This window comes from Moschus berezovskii, chromosome 19 (assembly GCF_049115385.1).
Source record: "Moschus berezovskii isolate FMDL1 chromosome 19, NW_MosBer_1.0, whole genome shotgun sequence".
NCBI classification, from domain to species: domain Eukaryota; kingdom Metazoa; phylum Chordata; class Mammalia; order Artiodactyla; family Moschidae; genus Moschus; species Moschus berezovskii.
The window spans coordinates 38,218,756-38,242,653 of record NC_142478.1 but is presented as its reverse complement, the minus strand read 5'-3'; the positions used below and the strand labels follow the sequence as shown (position 1 = coordinate 38,242,653).

At 41.7% G+C, this 23,898-nt stretch overlaps 2 protein-coding genes and 1 pseudogene across 11 annotated transcripts in view; 2 read left to right on the top strand and 1 right to left on the bottom strand.

Moving 5' to 3' along the window:
- The window catches only part of NUDT6 (nudix hydrolase 6), a 54,536-nt gene extending 33,320 nt beyond the window's left edge, over positions 1 to 21,216 (bottom strand). For 7 of the 10 annotated variants that reach the window (XM_088828036.1, XM_088828035.1, XM_088828038.1 and 4 more), the window contains exons 1-3: positions 20,942 to 21,216; positions 16,042 to 16,245; positions 7,581 to 7,636 (exon numbers count right to left, since the gene is read on the bottom strand). In XM_088828036.1, coding sequence (XP_088684162.1) covers positions 7,581 to 7,636; positions 16,042 to 16,245; positions 20,942 to 21,179 — 498 coding nt within the window. In that variant the 5' untranslated portion in view covers positions 21,180 to 21,216. Of the gene's footprint in view, positions 1 to 7,580; positions 7,637 to 16,041; positions 16,246 to 17,124; positions 17,806 to 20,654 lie in introns of all 10 variants that reach the window. The other 3 variants (XM_088828041.1, XM_088828042.1, XM_088828040.1) reach the window with 3 other exon arrangements.
- On the top strand, positions 4,467 to 4,577 carry LOC129542918 (U2 spliceosomal RNA; annotated as a pseudogene).
- A 463-nt stretch (positions 21,217 to 21,679) lies between the features above and the next one.
- AFG2A (AAA ATPase AFG2A) overlaps positions 21,680 to 23,898 on the top strand; it is a 348,050-nt gene continuing 345,831 nt past the window's right edge. Inside the window, exon 1 of the mRNA XM_055404743.2 lies at positions 21,680 to 21,895. Coding sequence (XP_055260718.2) covers positions 21,751 to 21,895 — 145 coding nt within the window. The 5' untranslated portion in view covers positions 21,680 to 21,750. The remainder of the gene's footprint in view (positions 21,896 to 23,898) is intronic.

Genomic DNA, 23,898 nt, shown 5'->3' with positions numbered 1-23,898 from the left:
CAAAGATGGAGAAGCTCTTTAGAGTCAGCAAAATCAAGACTTGGAGCTGACTGTGGTTCAGATCAGCTTCTCAAAGCAAAATTCAGGCTTAAACTATAGAAAGCAAGGAAAAGCACCAGGCTAGCCAGGTACGACTTAAATCCCCTATGAATATGCAGTGGAGGTAATGAATAGATTCAAGGGATTAGATCTAGTAAACAGTATGCTTGAAGAATTATGGACAGAGGTCTGTAATATAGTACAGAAGGCAGTGAACAAACCCACCCCAACAAGAAGGCAAAGTGGTTATCTGAAGAGGAAAATCAAAAAGCAGGGAGAAAGGGAAAGGTACATCCAGCTAAATGCAGAGTTCCAGAGAACAGCAAGGAGAGGCAAGAAGGCCTTCTTCAATGAACTATGCAAAGAAATACAGGAAAACAACAGAATGGGAAAGACTAGAGCTTCAGGAAAATTGGAAATATCAAGGGAACAATTTATCCAAAGATGGGTACAATAAAGGACAGAGACAACAGTGACCTAGTAGAAGCTAAAGAGATTAAATGAAGCTGAAATACAGAAGTTCAGTTCAGTTGCTCAGTTGTGTCCGACTCTTTGCGACCCCATGAATCACAGCACGCCAGGTCTCCCTGTCCATCACCAACTCCCGGAATTCACTCAAACTCATGTCCATCGAGTCGGTGATGCCATCCAGCCATCTCATTCTCTGTCGTCCCTGTCTCCTCCCGCCCCCAATCCTTCCTAGCATCAGAGTCTTTTCCAGTGAGTCAACTCGTCGCATGAGATGGCCAAAGTACTGGAGTTTCAGCTTTAGCATCAGTCCTTCCAATGAACACCCAGGATTGATCTCCTTTAGAATGGACTGGTTGGATCTCCTTGCAGTCCAAGGGACTCTCAAGAGTCTTCTCCAGCACCACAGTTCAAAAGCATCAATTCTTCGGTGATCAGCTTTCTTCACAGTCCAACTCTCACATCCATACATGACCACGGGAAAAACCGTAGCCTTGACTAGATGGACCTTGGTTGGCAAAGTAATGTCTCTGCTTTTTAATATGCTATCTAGGTTGGTCATAACTTTCCTTCCAAGGAGCAAGCGTCTTTTAATTTCCTGGCTGCAATCAGTAACAGGCAAATTTGGCCTTGGAGCACGGAATGAAGCAGGGCAAAGGCTAATAGAGTTTTGCCAAAAAAATGCACTGGTCATAGCAAACACCCTCTTCCAACAACACAAGAGAAGACTCTACACATGGACATCACCAGATGGTCAACACCGAAATCAGACTGATTATATTCTTTGCAGCCAAAGATGGAGAAGCTCTATACAGTTAGCAAAAACAAGACCAGGAGCTGACTGTGGCTCAGATCATGAACTCCTTATTGCCAAATTCAGACTTAAATTGAAGAAAGTAGGGCAAACCACTAGACCATTCAGATATGACCTAAATCAAATCCCTTATGATTATACAGTGGAAGTAAGAAATAGATTTAAGGGACTAGATCTGATAGATAGAGTGCCTGATGAACTCTGGACGGAGGTTCCTGACATTGTACAGGAGACAGGGACCAAGACCATCCCCATGGAAAAGAAATGCAAAAAGCAAAATGGCTGTCTGAGGAGGCCTTACAAATAGCTGTGAAAAGAAGAGAAGCAAAAAGCAAAGGAGAAAAGGAAAGATATAAGCATCTGAATGCAGAGTTCCAAAGAATAGCAAGGAGAGATAAGAAAGCCTTCCTCAGCGATCAATGCAAAGAAATAGAGGAAAACAACAAAATAGGAAAAACAAGAGATCTTTTCAAGAAAATTAGAGATATCAAGGGAACATTTCATGCAAAGATGGGCTCGATAAAGGACAGAAATAGTATGGATCTAACAGAAGCAGAAGATATTAAGGAGAGGTGGCAAGAATACACAGAAGAACTGTACAAAAAAGATCTTCAAGACCAAGATAATCATGATGGCGTGCTCAATCACCTGGAAGCAGACATCTTGGAATATGAAGTCAAGTGGGCCTGAGAGAGCATCACTACGAACAAAGCTAGTGGAGGTGATGGAATTCCAATTGAGCTATTTCAAATCCTGAAAGATGATGCTGTGAAAGTGCTGCACTCAATATGCCAGCAAATTTGGAAAACTCAGCAGTGGCCACAGGACTGGAAAAGGTCAGTCTTCATTCCAGTCCCAAAGAAAGGCAATGCCAAAGAATGCTCAAGCTACCGCACAATTGCACTCATCTCACACGCTAGTAAAGTCATGCTCAAAATTCTCCAAGCCAGGCTTCAGCAATATGTGAACCGGGAACTTCCAGATGTTCAAGCAGGTTTTAGAAAAGGCAGAGGCACCAGAGATCAAATTGCCAACATCCGCTGGATCATGGAGAAAGCAAGAGAGTTCCAGAAAAACATCTATTTCTGCTTCATTGACTATGCCAAAGCCTTTGACTGAAATACATAAAGAACTGTACAAAAAATGTTCTTAATTAACCAGATAACCACGATGGTATAGTTACTCATTCAGAGCCAGATATTCTGGAGTGTGAAGTCAAGTGGGCCTTAAAAAACACTGCTATCAATAAAGTTAGTGGATGTGATGGAATTCCAGTAGAGCTATTTAAAACCCCAAAAGATAATGCTATCAAAGTGCTGCACTCAACAAATCTGGAAGACCTAGCAGTGGCTACAGGACTGGAAAAGGTCAATCCCCATCCCAATCCCAATTTACAAGGACAGTACTAAAGAATGTTCAAACCACTTGACAATTGCACTCATTTCCCATGCTAGTAAAGTAAGGCAAAGTCAAATCGCTCAGTCATGTCTGACTCTTTGCAACCCCATGGGCTGAAGCCTGCCAGGCCCCTCTGTCCATAGGATTTTCAAGGCAAGAATACTGGAGTGGGTTGCCATTTAAGATCATGCTTAAAATCTTGCATGGTATGCTTCAGCATTACATGAACCAAGAACTTCCAGATATCCAAGCTGGGTTTAGAAAAGGCAGAGGAACCAGAGATCAAATTGCCAACATTTGCTGGATCATAGAGAAAGCAATGGCAACCCACTCCAGTATTCTTGCCTGGAGAATCCCAGGGACGGGGGAGCCTGGTGGGCTGCTGTCTATGGGGTTGCACAGAGTCGGACACGACTGAAGCGACTTAGCAGCAGCAGCAGCAGAGAAAGCAAAGAATTCCCAGAAAAATATCTACCTGTTTCATTAACTACGCTAAAGCCTTGCACTGTGTGGGTCATAACAAACTGTGGAAAAATCTTAAAGAGATGGAAATACTAGACCTCTATCCTGTCTCCTGAGAAACATGTATGCCAGTCAAGAAGCAACAGTTAGAACACTGTATGGAACAACTGGCTAGTTCAGGATTGAGAAAGGAGGACGACAAGGCTGTCTGTTATCACCCTGTTTATTTAACTTATACACAAAGCACACCATGAGAAATGCCAGGCTGGATGAGTTACAACCTAGAATCAAGATTGGCAGGAGAAACATCAACAACCTCATGTATGTAGATGATACCACTCTAACGGCAGAAAGCAAAGAGGAACTAAAGAACTCTTGATGAGGGTGAAGGAAGAGAGTGAAAAAGCCGGCTTAAAAGTAAATACTAAAAAACTAAGATCATGGCATTCGGCTCCATCACTTCATGGCAAATAGAGGGGGAAAAGATGGAAGAAGTAACCGACGTCCTCTTCTTGGGCTCTAAAATCACTGTGGGTGGGGACCATAGTCATGAAATCAGAAGTCAAGTGCTTCTTGGCATGAAAGGTATGACTAGCCTAGACAGTGTGTTGAAAAGCAAAGATACCACTTTGCTGACAAAGGTCCATATAGTTAAAGTTATGGTCTTTCCAATGATCACGTATGGTTGTGAGAGTTGGACCACAGAGAAGGCAGAGTGCAGAAGAATTGATACCTTTGAACTGTGGTCCTGGAGAAGACTCTTGAGAGTCCCTTGGACAGCAAGAAGATCAAACCAGTCTGTCTTAAAGGAAATCAACCCTGAATATTCATTGGAAGGACTGATGCTGAAGCTACAATATTTTGGTCACCTGACGCGAACAGTCGACTCATTGGAAAAGACCCTGGATGGTGGGAAAGATTGAGGGCAGAAGAAGGTGTCAGAGGATGAGATGGCACCACTGATGCAATGGACATGAACTTGGGCAAACTCTGGGAGATGCTGTGGGACAAGGAGGCCTGGCGTGCTGCACTTCACGGGGTGACAAAGAGTCAGACAGAACTGGGCAACTGAACAAGAACAAAAACAGAGCCCTTAAACCCTAGGGCTGGGTCTCCTCAGGCCAAACAACTAACAGGGAGGGAGCACAACCCCATCCAGCAGCAGATAATTGGATTAAAGATTCACGGAGCAAGGCCCTGCCCACTAGAGCAAGAAAGAAGAAGCAAGAAGAACCACAGTTCACGGGTGCTAGAACAAAAACCACATTAAAGAAAGTTAATCATTATCGCTTCTCGGCCTTTTGGCTAAGATCAAGTGTAGTATCTGTTCTTATCAGTTTAATATCTGATACGTCCTCTATCCGAGGACATATTTAGAAAAAAAAAAGAAAGTTAATCAGGATGAAAAAACAGAAAGTTATGTCCCAGAGGAAGGGACAAGATAAAACCCCCCAAAAATCAACTGGCAACCTTCCAGAAAAAGAACTCAAGACTCTCATTTAGATTTGTTGGAGAAATCAAGCTTTCCAGACAAGTAAAGTTAAGAGAATTCAGCACCACCAAACCAGCTTTACAATAAATGTTAAAGGAACTTTCTAGGCAGTAAACATAAGAGAAGGAAAAGACCTACAGAAAATAAACCCAAAACAATTAAGAAAATGGTAATAGGATCATACATATCAATAATTACCTTAAAGGTAAATAGATTAAATGTATCAAACAAAAGACATACACTGGCTGGGTAGATGAAAATATGTGCATGTGTGCACTTTCACTTACCACATCGCTCTGCTTGACACTCCCCAAACTGTATGTAATTATTTTATTGTTAGATTAATCATGTTCCCATTATGGCTTGCAATTGTAATTATCTTTTACTTTTTTTCTGGCTATTGACTGTGAAAACTGATCAAAATATTATACTGTTGTGATTATGTAACTATTACTCATTTAATACCATTGTATCATGATTGGTCAACAGAAAATAGAATTCTGTATCACCAAAACTACCACTTAATAGAAAAACCTGCAATAAGATGTGGTATATATATATATAAAATAGAATACTACTCATCCTTAAAAAAAGAACAAGACAGGGCTTCCCTGGTTGTCCAGTGGTTATGAATCTGCCTTGCAATATAAGGGACACTGGTTTGACCCCTGGTATAGAAGGGTCCCATATGCTGTGGAGCTGCTAAGCCCATGCAGAACAATAATGAGCCAGCACTCTGGAGCCTGCAAGCTACAACATGCTACAACTACTGAAGCCTGAACACCTGGACCCTGTGCTCTGTAACAAGAGAAGCCACCTCAGTGAGAAGGCTGCACACTACAATGAAAAGTAGCCCCTGGGGAACTGGGGGAATTAACCTGCCAGACTTCAGGCTCTATTACAAAGCCACAGTCATCAAGACAGTATGGTACTGGCATAAAGACAGAAATATAGATCAATGGAACAAAATAGAAAGCCCAGAGATAAACCCACGCTCCTATGGACACCTTATCTTCGACAAAGGAGGCAAGAATATAAAATGGAGAAAAGACAGTCTCTTTAACAAGTGGTGCTGGGAAAACTGGTCAGCCACTTGTAAAAGAATGAAACTAGAACACTTCTTAACACCATACACCAAAATAAACTCAAAATGGATTAAAGATCTAAATGTAAGACCAGAAACTATAAAACTCCTAGAGGAGAACGTAGGCAAAACACTCTCCGACATAAATCACAGCAGGATCCTCCAAGACCCACCTCCCAGAATATTGGAAATAAAAGCAAAAATAAACAAATGGGACCTAATTAAAATCAAAAGCTTCTGCACAGCAAAGGAAACTCTAAGCAAGGTGAAAAGACAGCCTTCAGAATGGGAGAAAATAATAGCAAATGAAGCAACTGATAAAGGATTAATCTCCAAATTATACAAGCAGCTCCTGCAGCTTAATTCCAGAAAACTAAGTGACCCAATCAAAAAATGGGCCAAAGAACTAAACAGACATTTCTCCAAAGAAGACATAAAGATGGCTAACAAACACATGAAAAAATGCTCAACATCTCTCATCATCAGAGAGATGCAAATCAAAACCACAATGAGATACCATTTCACACCAGTCAGAATGGCTGCTATCCAAAAGTCTACATGCAATAAATGCTGGAGAGGGTGTGGAGAGAAGGGAACCCTCTTACACTGTTGGTGGGAATGCAAACTAGTACAGCCACTATGGAGAACAGTGTGGAGATTCCTCAAAAAGCTGGAAATAGAACTGCCATATGATCCAGCGATCGCACTCCTGGGCATACACACCGAGGAAACCAGAATAGAAAGAGACACATGTACTCCAATGTTCATTGCAGCACTGTTTATAATAGCCAGGACATGGAAGCAACCTAGATGTCCATCTGCAGATGAATGGATAAGAAAGCTTTGGTACATATACACAATGGAGTATTTCTCAGCCATCAAAAAGAATGCATTTGAATCAGTTTTAATGAGGTGGATGAAATTGGAGCCAATTATACAGAGTGAAGTAAGCCAGAAAGAAGAACATCAATACTGTATATTAACGCATATATATGGAATTTAGAAAAATGGTAACCTGAACCCTGTATAAGAGACTGCAAAAGAGACATAGGCATTTAGAACAGTCTTTGGGACTCTGTGGGAGAGGGTGAAGGTGGAATGATTGGGGAGAATGGAATTGTAGCATGTATATTATCATAAGTGACCAGTCCAGGTTCGATGCATAAATTTTCCTCTGTTCAAAAAAAAAAAAAAGAAAAGTAGCCCCTGCTTAGCACAACTGAAGACAGCCTGCATAGAGCAATGAAGACCCACCACAGTCAAAAAATTAAATAATCTTTGGGAAAAAAAAGAATGAAATAATGCTACTTGAAGCAACATGAATGGAACTAGAGATTATCACACTATGTGAAGTCAGAAAGATAAACACTTCATGATATGATTTATATGTGGATTATAAAACAAACTGATCTATGAAACTGAAACAGAATCTGGATATACAGAACAAACTGGTGGTTGCCATGGGGGAGGGGGTTTGGGGAGAGATGGAGAGATGGAGGTTGGGGTTAGCAGATGAATGCTTTTATACATAGAATGAATAAACAACTGGGTTCTACTTTATAGCACAAGGAACTCAATATCCTTTGATAAACCTTAATGGAATAGACTATTAAAAAAGAAATGTGTATATATGTATAACTGAATCACTGCTACACAGCAGAAATTAACACACTGTAAATCAACCATGTCAATAAAAATACTGACTGCAGTAAATAAAAAATATCTTTCTATAATTTTTTAAGCATATCAAAGTTTCCACACTTTATTTTTCTCTAGATAGAAGTAAACAGTTAGAAAGCAACTATAAAGAAGAAGCAACTTACTTTATTTCGATCTTGGACAACCAGTATTTTTCTAGTATTTTCATCAAATACAGCTCCTGTTGAGAGGGGGAAAGATAATCGAGAAATATGAATTTCATTCACCTCAGATTACTGCCACACTATTACCTGTGGTCATCTGAAGGCCTAGTTCAAATAACCACCTCATCCATGAAGAGTTGTAAAATAACTTCAGTAAGAAACCAGTTGCTCAGTTATCTTGGGTCTTTTAATGGCTGAAAGTAACAACGATGGTTCTAGCATCTGCTATCTTACAGAATAATCATTTGCATCTCCTTCTCTAGATCATCTATTCCTGATGATACAGTTAAAATAAAATATTCTTTCTTTTAAGCATTTAGTATCCAATTTTAAGTGCTTAAAAATATCCATTAAATCAATGGATTGACTTTTCCATTCTGATATTTATTCCTTGGTGTTCATTGGAAGGACTGATGCTAAAGCTCAAACTGCAATACTCTGGCCACCTCATGCGATGAGTTGACTCACTGGAAAAGACTCTAATGCTGGGAAAGGTTGGGGGCGGGAGGAGAAGGGGACGACCGAGAATGAGATGGCTGGATGGCATCACCGACTCTTTGGACATGAGTTTGAGTGAACTCCGGGAGTTGGTGATGGACAGGGAGGCCTGGCGTGCTGTGACTCATGGGGTCGCGGAGAGTCGGACACGACTGAGCGACTGAACTGAACTGATTTATTCCTTGAATCACTATGTATAAACATGATCAAAATCTCAAATATCTCAACACTTAGTTCAAGACTTCTTCCTTGCTGCTGCTGCTGCTAAGTCGCTTCAGTCGTGTCCGACTCTTAAAGCCACTTAAATTCCCTTATCACATTATGTACACAACTTTATAACTTACCAATATATTACTACAGAATACTTTTTAATCAGCAGTTTATATTTCTAAAGTTCCAGACCATTTCTTTGATTTTTTCATTCAACATATACACTGCCCAGCACGCCGGCATTTTGCTAGATATTAGGGACTCAAAAATAAGTTTTTTCTCTCCTTGGATAATGCTAGGGCAAAAATAAAATGACACTTTAATATTCTAGAGCTTCCCTGATAGCTCAGTTGGTAAAGAATCCACCTGCAATGCAGGAGACCCAGGTTTGATTCCTGAGTTGGGAAGATCCGCTGGAGTAGGGATAGACTACCCACTCCAGTATTCTTGGGCTTCCCTTGTGGCTCAGCTGGAAAAGAATCTGCCTGCAATGTGGGAGACCTGGGTTTGATCCCTAGGTTGGGAAGATCCCCTGGAGAAGGGAAAGGCTACCCACTCCAGTATTCTGGCCTGGAGAATTCCACAGACTGTAGTCCATGGGGCCACAGAGTCGGATACTACTGAGCAACTTTCACTTAAAGATCTGCATTAAGTTTCTTTAAATGCTATAATTTAAACATTATTTATATTTACATAATGTGGGAAGATATTGTTAAAAATATATTTTCTATTCATTCATTCAATATTAATTGAGCTCCTATATATAATACATGTAGGTTCTATATTTATAGTATATGAATTGAAATCCTTTTTTTGTGTCAGGCACTTTTCCAATTGCTAAGGATACAGTCTCAAAGACTCAGACACAACCTAGCAACTGAACCACAAGGATACAGTGGTGAACAAAATGCCCTATCATTATGAGGCTCTTGTTCTGAGGCTGGTATGAGAAGGTTACAAATGAAAAATAAATTATGTAGAACATGTGTGCAAGCTAAGTTGATTCAGTAGTGTCTGGTTCTTTGTGACCCAATGGACTGTAGCCACCAGGCTCCTCTGCCCATGGGATTCTCCAGGCAAAAATACTGAAGTGGGTTGCCATTTCCTACTCCAGGGGATCTTTCCCACCCAGGGACAGAACCTCTGTTTCTTACTTCTCCTGCATTGGCAGGTGGATTATTTACCACTAGCGCCACCTGATGGTGCTCAGTCCCTTGGTTGCGTACTACTCTGCAATCCCATGGACTGTAGCCCACCAGGCTCTTTTGTCCATGCAATTATCCAGGGAAGAACAATGGAGTCAATTGCCATTTCCTACTCCAGAAGATCTTCTTGATCTAGGGATTGAACCCACATCTCCTGTGTCTCCTGCCTGGTAGGCGAATTCTTCACCACTGCACCACCTGGGAAGCCCATATAGAACATGAGGTGGTAATAAATATTACAGATGCAATACAGTAGGGAATAGATACATGCAACAAACAGAAGAACAATTTTCTCTGAAATTTAAAATCCAATTTTAGCACTTCAAAGTCAAGAAAGAAAATCACAAAGTGGGATAATTAACATTAATGTTGGCTTCTATTAGAAAATATAAACTATAATTGATTGAGTGGGCCTTAGGAAGCATTACTACAAACAAAGCTACTAGAAGTGATGGAATTCCAGATGAGCTATTTAAAATCCTAAGAGATGATGCTGTTAAAGTGCTGCGCTCAACATGCCAGCATATTTGGAAAACAGCAATGGCCACAGGACTGGAAAAGGTCAGTTTCACTCCAATCCCAAAGAAGGGCAATGCCAAAGAATGTTCAAACCACTATATAATTTCACTCATTTCACATGCTAGCAAGGTAATGCTCAAAATCCTTCAGGCTAAGCTTGAACAGTATGTGAACTGAAAACTTCTGTATGTATAAGCGGGATTTAGAAAAGGCATCAGAACCAGCGATCAAGTTGCCAAAATCCACTGGATCATAGAAAAAGGGAATTCCAGAAAAACATCTACTTCTGCTTCACTGACTACGCTAAAGCCTTTGACTGTGTGGATCACAACAAACTGTCAAAAATTCTTAAAGAGAAGGGAATACCAGACCACCTTACCTGCCTCCTGAGAAATCTGTATTTAGGTCAGGAAACAACAGTTAGAACTGAACATGGAACAATGGACTGGTTCAAAATGGGGAAAGGAGTATATCAAGGCTATATATTGTCACCCTGCTAATTTAACTTATATACAGTGTATATCATGTGAAATGCCAGGCTGGATGAAGCAATCCATCCAATTCCATGCTCAATCAAGCTGGAATCTAAGATTGAGAGTGAAATATCAACAACCTCAGATATGCAGATGATACCAGTTTAATGGCAGACAGTGAAGAGCAAAAGAGCCTCCTGAGGAGCACGCAAGAGGAGTGTGAAAAAGCTGGTTTAAAACTCAACATTCACAAAACTACAATCATAGCATCCCGTCCCATAACTTCATGGCAAACAGTTGGCGAGAAAGTAGAAATAGTGGCAGATTTTATTTTCTTGGGCTTCAAAATCACTGTTGATGGCAACTACAACCATGAAATTAAAAGATGCTTGCTCCTTGGAAGAAAGCTATGACAAACCTAGAGAGTGAATTAAAAAGCAGAGAGATCACTTTGCTGACAAAAGTCTGTATATTCAAAGCTATGGTTTTTCCAGTAGTCATGTACAGGTGTCAGCTGCTGCTGCTGCTAAGTCACTTCAGTCGTGTCCGACTCTGTGTGACCCCATAGACGGAAGCCCACCAGGCTCCCCCGTCCCTGGGATTCTCCAGGCAAGAACACTGGAGTGGGCTGCCATTTCCTTCTCCAATGTGTGAAAGTGAAAAGTGAAAGTGAAGTCGCTCAGTCGTGTCCGACCCTTAGCGACCCCACGGACTGCAGCCTACCAGGCTCCTCCATCCATGGGATTTTCTAGGCAATAGTACTGGAGTGGCTTGCCATTGCCTTCTCCGACAGGTGTCAGCATAGGACCATAAAGAAGGTTCAACACCAAAGAATTGATGCTTTTGAACTGCAGTGCTGGAAAAAACCCTTACAGTCCTTCGGACAGCAAGGAGATCAAACCAGTCAATCCTAAAGGAAACCAACCCTGAATATTCATTGGACAGACTGACACTGAAGCTCCAATATTCTGGCCAGCTGATACAAACAGCCAACTCATTGGAAAAGACCCTGGATGCTGGGAAAGATTGAGGGCAGGAGGAGAAGGGGATGACAGAGGATGAGATGGCTGGATGACATCACTGACTCAATGGACATGAGTTTGAGCAAACTCCAAGAGATAGTGAAGGACAGGGAAGCCTGGAGTGCTCTAGTCCATGGGGTCACAAAGAGTTGGAAATATCTTAGCAACTTAACAAAAAAACAAATAATTTAATTGGACTTTACGTGAGTTGAATGCCAAAGAAATACCAAGAAAATCTACTCTTGATTTTTAATAATTTGTCATTACACAAAGCGAACTTTTCCCTAGTTCACTATAAATGAGCCAAAAATAGCACTGGTAAACACAATGTGAGCGACCCCTGCTGGTCACAGCATAGAAGCTAAATAAACCCAAAGAAACTGGAAACGGGGAAAAAGTGGAAACAACGACAGACTTTATATTTTGGGCACCAAAATCACTGCAGATAGTGACTGCAGCCATGAAATTAAAAGACACTTGCTTCTTGGAAGAAAAGTTATGACCAACCTAGACAGCATATTAAAAAGCAGAGACATTACTTTGCCAACAAAGGTCCATCTAGTCAAAGCTATGGTTTTTCCAGTAGTCGTGTATAGATGTGAGAGTTGGACTATAAAGAAAGCTGAGCACCAGAGAATTGATGCTTTTGAACTGTGGTTTTGGAGAAGACTCTTGAGAGTCCCTTGGACTGCAAGGAGATCCAACCTGTCTACCCTAAAGGAAATCAGTCCTGAATATTCATTGGAAGGACTGATGTTGAAGCTGAAACTCCAATACTTTGGTCACTGATGCGAAGAGCTGCCTCATTTGAAAAGACCCTGATGTTGGGAAAGATTGAAGGCGGGAGGAAAGGGGGACAACAGAGGATAAGATGATTGGATGGCATCACTAACTCAATGGACATGAGTTTGACTAAACTCCGGGTGTTGGGGATGGACAGGGAGGCCTGGCATGCTGCAGTTGATGGGGTCGGAAAGAGTCAGATATGACTGAGTGACTAAACTGAACTGAAACCCAAAGAGATTAGGGATTCAATTATTGTATTATGATGACTAGTCAGGTACTGTACTATTTTTCATAATAATCCTGTGAGTGGTATAATTTTCAGTGCCCAACTTCACAAAGCCTCGAAACTGACGTCCTTTCTGGGTCACAAGCAGGTACTCTCGCTGTCCAATACTGTACCTTCACCACACAATTGCCTTTTGAGAGGGCTGACATTACCATTTGAAGATCTATCCAACCAAACATTCAGTCAATATTTATTGAGCACCTAGATTATACCAGACACTGTATTTTTGCATGCATGCTCAGTTGTATCCCCCTCTTTGGAACTCCATGGATTGCAGCCTGCCAGGTCTCTCTATACATGGAATTCCCCAAGCAAGAATCTGAATTGGGTTGTCATTCCCTTCTCCAGGGTATCTTCCTGGCCCAGAAATCAAACTCGTGTCTTCTGTGTCTCCTGCGTTGGGAGGCAAATTCTTTACCACTGTACCACCCGGGAAGCTTGATACTGTGTTTAGTCTGAGGATTAAGAGGTAAACAAGACAGATAAAACATTTGGCTTCCTGGACTTCACATTATTGTGGGGACAGTTAAGGACATGATAATTTCAAATTGTGGTAAGTTCTACAAACAAAAACAGAGCTGGGAACTTCCCTGGTGATCCAGTGGCTAAGACTCCATGCTCCCAATACAGAGGGCCTGGGTTTGATCCCTGGTGGGGGAACTAGATCCCACCTGCCACAACTAAGACTTCGCATGCTGCAACTAAGACCTGGCATGGCCAAATAAATAAATTAAAATAAATATTAAAAAAAAAACAGAGCTGGATAAAGGATGATGGGGTTGGCAGGTGGGAGGCTATTTTATGCAGGAAGGTCAGGAACTTTTCTGAGGAAATATTTCAGCTCTAAAGAGCTCAATAAACAAAGCCCTCTGGAATAGCTCTGCAGGAAGAGAAGCCAGTAGGCTTAAAAGCTCTGAGGTAGATACAAGCTTGCTGTTTGAAGACAGCAGGAAAGCCATAGCTCACTTCATTCCAATGTAGTGGAGGAAAGATTTTTTTTCCCTTTACTCACTTCGGCTCTATGTCTGAGACCTGAACTGAACTGACATATGACAGATTAATGGATAAGAAATATGTACATTTTATTTGGTGTTAATATTACCACGTGGCCTGGGTGGAGATCTCCAGAGAAATGAAAATCTCCTCAAAGTGTTTAGACCCAGGGGCTTATATACCATTCTAGGAAAGAGGGATAAATTGTGCATAAATGACAAAAAAACGAGGGCTTTGTTCTAGGGGAGGTAAATGGTGAAAAAAGTCCTGAGAAGCTAACTATATGGGAAAACTAGCAAAATATAATGGTTGTTTTCATAAGGTTTGTACCGATGGTAAAGAATCTGTCGGCACTGTGGGAGACAACGGTTTGATCCCTGGGTTGGAAAGATCTCCTAGAGAAGGAAATGGCAACCTACCCCAGTATTCTGGCCTGGAGGATTCCGTGGACAGAGGAGCCTGGAGGGCTACAGTTCTTTGGGTCGCAGAGAGTCAGACATGACTGAGTGATTAACACTTTTTTTACTTGTTATTTCATAAGGTTTGTACAGATTTATCTCAAGGTCATCTCCCCATCTCTGGTGATAATGTTCTCCTCTTTATGGTAGAAAAATTTATGCCCTGCTTTTAGGTAGAAAGGGTCAGGCAGAGAGCCCTTCCTGCTCTCTCTCAATTGTCTTCACTTTGGCATATTTGAGGGTGGTATGTTCTGACTTCCTTAACCAGCTACATCTTGTAGCTTTTAACAAAAAATGTCAACTATTTTCTCTTTATCTAAAAAATTGTATCTTTCTAGAAAAATGTCTTACAGTATCTTCCAACCCCTATGGCCACTTCAAATCCTGGTTATTCTTCAAAACTCTGGTCAAGTTCCAGATCTCTCATCCCCTAAACACCTATGGCATATCTTAACCATAATATATAGTACTTAGTTATAAACAAGTTCTTCACAGGTGACTCTTTATGCATGTATTAACAATTCTCTAGTACTAACTGGAAACTCTAATTTGAAAGACTATACCAATGAACTGATAATCATCTGCATGTCTTCCTAAAGAAGTGTGAGACTGTCATCAAATTTTCAAGTGGTCTTTTGAAGCAGAGATGAATGGAAAGCTGAACTGCCTCTATTTGCTACAGGGTAGAGAGACCGTGGACAGAGAAAACACTAAAAATCCTTGAACAATTCCTTAGAAGAATTTGAAGATGAGAACTACCTTTTAAAACTTATTAATTATATGAAGGCAAATGATGCTATTATTAAGAAATTACTAACAATACATATTACTGCCGTGTAATAAATTACAAGGATTCTTTCCTACTTTCATTTTTCCGAAAACCTGAGAGTTTTCTTAACCCTCATTCTCAAAGTGTTGTCCTAGAGAACCAGCATCAATACCAGCAGCTGCAGCAGCAGAGAATTGATTAGAATTGCAATTTTCGGGTCCCACCTCAGACCAAATGAATTAAAAACTCCTGAGGCTGGGGCCCAGCAATCAGCTTCAACAACCCCCTCCAAGTGATTTTGATGCACTCTATAGTCTTGCCTGGAAAATTCCATGGACAGAAGAGCCTGGCGGTCTACAGTCCATGGAGTCAGAGAGTCAGATACAAGTGAGTAAGCACGTGCACACACAACTTGAGAACTCCTGTCTTAAAGCACTCAAGCTAACCACTGATTTCAAAATTCTTTATTTAAATTATACTATTTTAAACAACTGTTGGGCACAATGACTTCCTTAATTCAAATATCTTTAAGAAGCAATGGCCAACCAACATAATACTGCAATTTTCCTTACTAACATATACATGGAATCTAAAAAATAAATTTTTTAAAAAAGTCATGTTCAAATCACTGAAAAACTGGTTTGCTTTACCTTAAATTCAACTTTACAGTTTTATTAAATCACACAATTCATACTAACATGTTATACCATAATGAAATGATCTATTCCTGGATCCCAATTAAGTGTCCCTATTTCAGTAGTGAAGTTCAAATGTCTGTGTAAAACATGTTCAAACATATCCTTTGGAAAACTAAAGTTTCTTGTTCTCTGTGCTGCCCTCTGCTGATTCATAAGGCAAACTTCATCTCTTTAAAGCACTAGCTCCAGTTGGAAGGAAGATAATCATTTAATCAAATTAATCATTCCACATGAATAAAGTGTGTCTCAGATGGTAAAGAGCCTGCCTGCAATGTGGGAGACCTGGGTTCAATCCCTGGGTAGGGAAGATCCCCTGGTGAAGGGAATGGCAACCCACTCCAGTATTCTTGGCTGGAAAATCCCATGGACAGAGGAGCCTGGCAGGCTATAAGCCATGGGGTAGCAAAGAGTCGGACATGACTGAGCGACTTCACTTTCAGCTGTAAGAAGAAATTAGGTAACCCTCTAAACAGTTGATTCTGATTATCTTTGGTTTGAAACTGACCTGCAACTCCCACTTGATGTGTAGCATATCCTGGTAATCTGCTGGGCCCATTTCCCAGCCACAGAGACAGCATAGATGAATCCGATTCCGCGTGATGAAAGCAGAAGCCCAGGGAAGCGGCAGGGGCAATAAATCGACTTTGGAGGATGGGAATATGCAGCCACACCGCTACTCTACCTTCTGATCTCCACTTCTGTACTGCAGCTGAAACGCAGAAAACAGACATCTATAAATATTTTCCAGAAAGAAAACTGGAATAAATTAAAACTCATCTCTGGGTTGTCACTTCCTCCAGTAAGGCATATTTAACCTCCACTTAGGGGGTGGTGGTGGAGGGGGTTAGAGGGGGGATCCCAAAATGTCCTATTAACATACATCAGCAGCATAATTTCCCTACCGTTTCTTGAAAATGAAGTCAATATAGTGATGATCTTTATACATCATCTGACAATACCTGACATACAATTGTTGCTTCCCTTGTGGCTCAGCTGGTAAAGAATCTGCCCGCAATGCAGGAGACCTGGGTTGGGAAGATCCCCTAGAAGGGAAAGGCTACCCACTCCAGTATTCTGGCCTGGAGAATTCCACGGACTGTATAGTCCATGGGGTTGCAAAGAGTCGGACACAACTGAGCGGCTTTCACTTCACTTTCAATTGTAGAATGCACAAACCGATTTAACTAAATTACTGTTTCAATGCTGTTCTTTTTAACAATGAGTTTTAGTCTTTATAAATGACAGCCATGGGCTTTTATTTACTGTCTCAAATATATGTTTTTTTTCATTTATACATTTTGAGGTGGTTAAAAATTAACTTTGCTTTTAAACAATGTATGGTAATTCTAGAACATTTTGAAAATAAAATGAAGAAATCAAACCTTCACATTAGCACACAGAAATTTAAAATTTTGACACTTTTTCAATGAATATAATTTTGGAACTGACATACCACATATAATTTACATGTTTGTTTTTTTTACAATAGACATTTTGTTACCATTAAAATTCTTTAATGAACATATATTTTTCATGACTGCATAATTTTCCTCATACATTTAGGTGTACCACAAATTACTTAACTAACCTCATTTTGGACATGTAGATTGTTTGTTCAGTTCAGTCGCTCAGTCATGTCCGACTCTTGGTGACCCCATGAACTGCAGCACGCCAGGCCTCCCTGGCCATCACCAACTCCCGGAGTCCACCCAAACCCATGTCCATTGTCGGTGATGCCATCCAACCATCTCATCCTCTGTTGTCCCCTTCTCCTCCTGTACTCAATCTTTCCCAGCATCAGTGTCTTTTCAAATGAGTCAGCTCTCTGCATCAGGCTGCCAAAGTATTGTTGTAATCTTGCTGCTGCTGCTGCTAAGTCACTTCAGTCATGTCCGACTCTGTGTGACCCCATAGACGGAAGTCTACCAGGCTCCCCCGTCCCTGGGATTCTCCAGGCAAGAACACTGGAGTGGGTTGCCATTTTACCTTATTATTAATCATACCATGACAAACATTAAAATATATTTTTGGTCTTTGACTTTAAATTCTCTGTTACTTAAGATTGAGTCGGGGGAAAAAGATGCTAACATTTATCTGGCCCTTACTAAAATCCAGACATTTTAGATTCAGTATTTTATTAAGTTCTCACAACATGAAAGCCAAGTACGGTCACTGCTAAATTTACAGGTGAAGAAATGAATACTTAACAGTTTTAGAAAAACTTCTCAGATCACTTTCTCTATCCACCGTCGCAGTCTTTACAATAATCCTATAAAATGTGTGTGGAGAGAGGGGAAAAGACTGGATCATTTATCTAATGGTTAGATTCCATTCCTTCCTCTTCTACAGCCTCTGAGGTAAGCATCTCCCTGTTAAGAACCATTGTTTCTCTACTCTTTCAAAGTCAGTGTGACTAATACAGTGACAAACAACTTGGGGACTTAGTAGACTTCTTGATTTGGGGCTATGTGGTCCTGTCACATCCTTCTCATATCAAACTTTCTCTGGTATCTTCTTAAAAACTGACATAGTTACATAAAGTGAAATGCATAAATCCTAAGCGAACATTTGAGTTTTGACTTATGCATTCACTTGTGCAGTCCACATTCCAGTCAGGATTACTGATTTCTATCACCACAGGAAGTTCCCAAGTCCTCCTTTCCAATTACTCCAATCAAGGGAAAAAGCTGAAGCTCTGAAAGTTTAGGAAAAAAAAGTTCTGAAAAGCTGAAGCCACTTGTTTACTATTTTGTATCTTCATACTCTGACTTGGAGAATCTGTCCACTCCCACTGCTTCAGTTAACAACTATACAAGGATGCTTGCCCAGTCCTGATCTCACTGAACACTGAATTTTGCTGCTCTCCAGCTGCTCTCATTTTCTGAAGGCTGCTGCTTCAAACTTCCTACCCATATTCAAAACTGACTCCTATAGCCATCCTCAAGTAGTTTTTATTTACTGGTATACTTCTGGCTCCAATGCTTAAAGTCTAAGAATCATTTTTAAAATCTTTTTTTTCTCTTTTTTCACTAATAAACTTTAATGATTTTTCCTCCTGTCCCTCATTCCTTAGCTCAAACATACTCTTCAAAGTGAGCTCACATACCGCCTCTTTTGACAATAAGCTTTTCCGAAATGCTTTCCAAATGTGAACTCCTCTAATAGAGCTACTAGAACTTACTACACAATGCCTAATGACATATTCTGTCATTTATTTTTCTAATCCTAATATTCTGTGGACAGAGGAGCCTGGCGGGCTAGTCCATGGGGTTGCAAAGAGCTGGACACGACTGAGCACGAATACACAGAATATTTTGTGCATCTGCAATCCTCCAGGTTAACATGATATTATGCTTGGGCTCAATTAACATTTATTAAATGACTGACTTGTGCAAAGTCACACAGCGAGTGAGTGGCATAGTAAGGGTCAGAATCAGCTTTATTTCCCCACTATGCAGGTATTTGTGAAGCTTAACAACACAATACGTCTTCACCTAAATTTAGTTGCTATAACATGAACAGTAAAAGAACAGACCTCACGTGCAAAGGTGCGAAACAACTATGGCTAATACATTATATACAATCAGTTCTATTTGCTTGAAAAGAAAGAACAGATTTAGACTTCCCATCAGGCTTTCTTCTCAGATTATTTATTTCAGTTTCTTTTTACAGGCAACATCATTCAGTTTTGTTTGACTCAATAACAAAAAAACCCAGCAATGGTTCTTATAGTGCAGCAAGAACAAATTCTAGAGCCAGGAGAAGTTAATCTGTCTGTTAGTACCATCATCTTTGAAATGTGGATAATAATAGTATCTACCTCACAGGTTATAAGGACTAAATGAGTTAATAATTTTGAAGTCCTCAAAACAGTATCCAGCACTTAGTGAGTGTATTAGGATTTTATTAAAAAGTATGTAAGACTTCAGAGTTTATAAATCAGTCTCGTGTAATTTGTCTTTGACCACACCTATCCAGTAAAGTAATTAGAGCTGGCATTATTCACATAAGCAACCTAAGGGGCAGATATTTTCAGTGGTGATTATCCTAATGCCTGGTTAAGCATGTGGCAGAACATGGGACTTGAAACCTAGTCAAAGAGAAAGTCACTCAGTCATGTCTGATTCTTTGCAACCCCATGGACTATACAGTCCACGGAATTCTCCAGGCCAGAATACTGGAGTGGGTAGCCATTCCCTTCTCCAGGGAATCTTCCCAACCCAGGGATAGAACCCAGATCTCCCAAGTTACAGGTGGGTTCTTTACCAGCTGAGCCACCAGGGAAGACCGAAACCTGGATGTGACACCAAATCCAACCCTTTCTGTTTTGCCTTCCTGACTAAGGTAGAGCTCTAATCACTAACAAGTAACAAGTGTGTACAATAAACACCTGTGTCTACCCACACATATTACACAGATTTGATTCTCCTGCCGTTAACCCTGTTGGCAGTTGTTCCCCAGTAGGAGAGAAAATAAGGTGAAGGGGTAAAGTTTCGAAATGAAGATAATTAAAGATGAAAACAACTAGCTTAATCGTATTTCCATAGATGCTCACTCGCCATATTATTCTACAGGATAAAGATCTGCAGTTTCCTTTTTAATGAGGGAAGAGGAATTTTCATGCCTTGCTTTCAGTTTGATTGTAAGGATCCTTGGGCAGCTTGAAAAACCGGCTGCTCCACCAAATTACGGGCTCTCAAAGTGAAGGCTCCTCTATCCAAGTTATCTTTCCTATCAGTAGACTCAAGGTTCAAAAGTGGTGAGTTTTCCCACCGAAGACTGAAACCACTCCATCAATCTCCCCGGTTAATCACGGAAAGCAACCAGCTTTTTTTTGAAAGAGACGCAAACTAGTTCACGGCTCCACAGCTCCTGACCCAATTTGTGTACAAATACGACCACTCAAACCTCTCCAGCCTACTCACTGGCCACCACCTGTACTAGAAAGCGACGGTTTTGTCCTGGGCAAAGTGCCCGGCAGAACCAAAGGTCAGTAAATGTCAGTACAATAATAATAACTAACATTTACTAAGCGGTAAGTATGTGGCGGAAACTGTGCGAGGCACTTGACAAGCGTTATCCATTTCATCCTTCAGCAATTCCACAAGTTCCTATTACCTGGTTTTACGGATGAGAAAATGGTGGTTTACACAACTTGGCTCGAGGTTACACACTAGAAAGAAGACCCGAAACAACGGCTGCAGATGCCAGAGTCTGAGCTCATTACTGTTTCACCCAACCGCCTCGGAGACCTCCCCACCAAGGGCACAAGAACGAAAGGCAGAAAACAGGTGCGGGGCACGCACGCCCTCTCCTTCCCTCGGGCGCGACTCTGGGATGGGGACCGCGGTTACTTCACGAGAAAGACTCAGGAGCCCGGAGAGCCTCGGACCAGGCGCACTTGCCCTGCAAGGCCCGCTGGAAGGCGACCGGGTCCAGGCGGTCCAGAGCGTCCAGCCTCCCCAGGCGCACGGAGACGCCTCCGAATCTGTCCAGCTCTCCCCGCAGCTCCTCAGCTCCGAAAGGGGAGTCCCGAGCGCAACCCGAACCGCCCGCGAAGCAGCGGGGCCCTGCACCGAGCACCGCGCGGCGGGCCAGAGCCAGCACCACACGCCGGTAGCTCCCCCTCAGGAGTGGCGGCATTTTGGCGCCGACGCTCGTTCCCCAAGCGGACGCTCCAAATCACTCAACCCGCGTGACCAGAAAAAGAGGGAGCTACCGTAAGTTTTAGAAGAGTGCCGCCCAGCCAGTCTCAGAGTTGAGCAGGCGTTACCTCTTCGCAAAGGAGACGGCGAAGTCCAGTCGACCGGCTCCTCTCAAGAGTCTGCCCAGATCCAGGAAAGCGGGAGAAACTTTCCCACCACTGCCCTCCCACCCCAACCCACCCCAGCACCTCCCACGCCCAGTTTAATTCAACAGAGATTTGTTCAGGATTAGGGAAGGCGGCGGATATACGAAAAAGTCCTGTTTTTAAGGAGTTTACAATCTAAAAGAGCATTCCGTTCACCTAGTCTGTTTTCCTTGGCTATTCAGGAACTCTTCAAAGACAGCGGATTCTGAAGAAGCTCGGTTCGCCTGCTCTTGCTGCGCTTCACTCAGGGGATTACGGCTCGGGACGGAGCCTTGCTGGCCTCTGCCCCGGAAGTTTTTCTCTCCGAGAAGCGCGCATGTTGAGCCGGCTTTACTGCTGCGTCTCTCAGGCTGCCTACGGATCATGTCGTCCAAGAAGAACAGAAAACGGCTAAACCAAAGCGCCGAGAATGGTTCTTCCTCGGCATCCGCTGCTTCCTTTCCTGCAGGGGCGACAGCTTCTGCCGTGGCGGCCGGGACTCTGGTGGTGATCAACTTCTTAGAAAAGGGTAAAGAGTTCTGAGTGGGAAACCCGAGGCCGAGGGGGCGCTGTCTGAGAGGACCGAAAACCTAGCGATTCTGCCTTGAGGTGTAGAGGTTTTTAAAAATTGAGCGAGGCAGAAGTGTGAGAGCGCAAAGAAGTCTGTAAAATACCCGAAGTCGCCCCTGCACTGGAGAAGTTAGGCAGAAATGACTTATTAGTGCCTTAGTCAAGCTTTTTTGTAAATTGCCTTACTTGAAGCAGCTTTGCGTTAAGATTAACGGCATCTCTAACTGCAAAGTCGTATCTAGCGAGGATAGTATACGAAAACTCTGAAATCCATTTCTGTAACAGTGTGGATTCGTCCTTTCTAAGAGACGTTAATGTGCCTTTAAAACCGAAAGGTGGCTTTTTTCTTACCACACAGGTTCTGGTATTTAACAAATAGCTGTTAATTGTGCGCCGGTGTTAGCAGTAGGTTGGGTATTTGAGGTATATATCTCATTTACTCTTCTCAGAGCTTTGGGAGAGGAGTACTATATTATTACGCTCATTTTACAGAGAAAGAAAAATGAACGCGATTCGCCCCCAGTTTATACAGATACTAACTAAATGGCAGAGACTTTTAGAGTCCACATGTATTTGACTCTAAAGCCATTGAGCTACATCCCAACAACCTTGACTTGGAAGAACGGATTTAGTTGGTATAGCTTTTAGCAGGCGTGACCTCGTGTCCAAAATTTATTTATGTCTGTTGCAGACCCTGAAGACAGCCTTTCAGTTAACATAGTGTTTTCGGTCTCTCTTGGGATCATAGGACAACATGCTCTGTCCTGCATATTCAGTCCCTTTTTCGACTGGATTTTTTCCATTGGCTTTTAAACCTGATGATACTCTTTCATCTTAAAAGCTCCACATCCTCCATTCCCAGACTTCTTAAATGGAGCCATCTCTGCCTCCTCAGCTTTCATTTATTCCTTGCTGCTGCTGCTAAGTCACTTCAGTCGTGTCCGACTCTGTGCGACCCCATAGACGGCAGCCCACCAGGCTCCGCCATCCCTGGGATTCTCCAGGCAAGAACACTGGAGTGGGTTGCCATTTCCTTCTCCAATGTGTGAAAGTGAAAAGTGAAAGTGAAGTCCCTCAGTCTTGTCCGACTAGTAGCGACCCCATGGACTGTAGCCCACCAGGCTCCTCTGTCCATGGGATTTTCTAGGCATGAGTACTGGAGTGGCTTGCCATTGCCTTCTCCGCATTTATTCCTTCAGTTCAGTCCAGTCGCTCAGTCGTGTCCGACTCTCTGCAACCCCATGAATCACAGCACACCAGGGCCATTCCTATTTCACATCCATCCCAGTATTCCATGGAAACTGCCCGCTCCCTGATTATCCCCAGGTTGGTAAATCCACTGGATGGTTTTCATTGCTTATTTACCTCAGCAGTTTTTGGTATTGCCAGCCATTTCAGTTTTCTTGAAATACTTTATTTTTTTTTACTTAAATGTCATCAAACTCTCCAGGTTTTTCTCCCTCTGGTTGGAACTTCATCAGTTTCCTTTGCTGGCTGCCTTCTTCCGCCTAGTGTAAAAGTTCCTTTATTCTTAGCCCTAAACTCTCTTTGTCTCTATAAAATTTTTTTTTTCTTTGGCAAGTTCTTCCAGTGCCCAGAGTTTTCCATTTACACTCTTATTATTTTTAGATTTAGATTTGTTTCTGAGTCTTGATTCAATGGTCTTCTAGACCAGTGCTTCTCACACTCTGTAGGGAAAGTTTAAAAATTCCCGACATATCACAGATCAGCACTTTTGTAGAATACAGTGAAAGTAAATTACTGGAAAAATAAGTTTAAAAAAATAAATTTTTATTAGATTCAACAGATGTAAAATTACTCTGTCAAATTACAATAAAAACTACTAAATGTGTATCTTTATTTTCTGAGGTAAGTACCTCATCATGAACAAAGAGTTCGTGGATCACAATTTTTTTTTTAACTGAAATATAATCGATTAACAATATTATTATATTAGTTTCA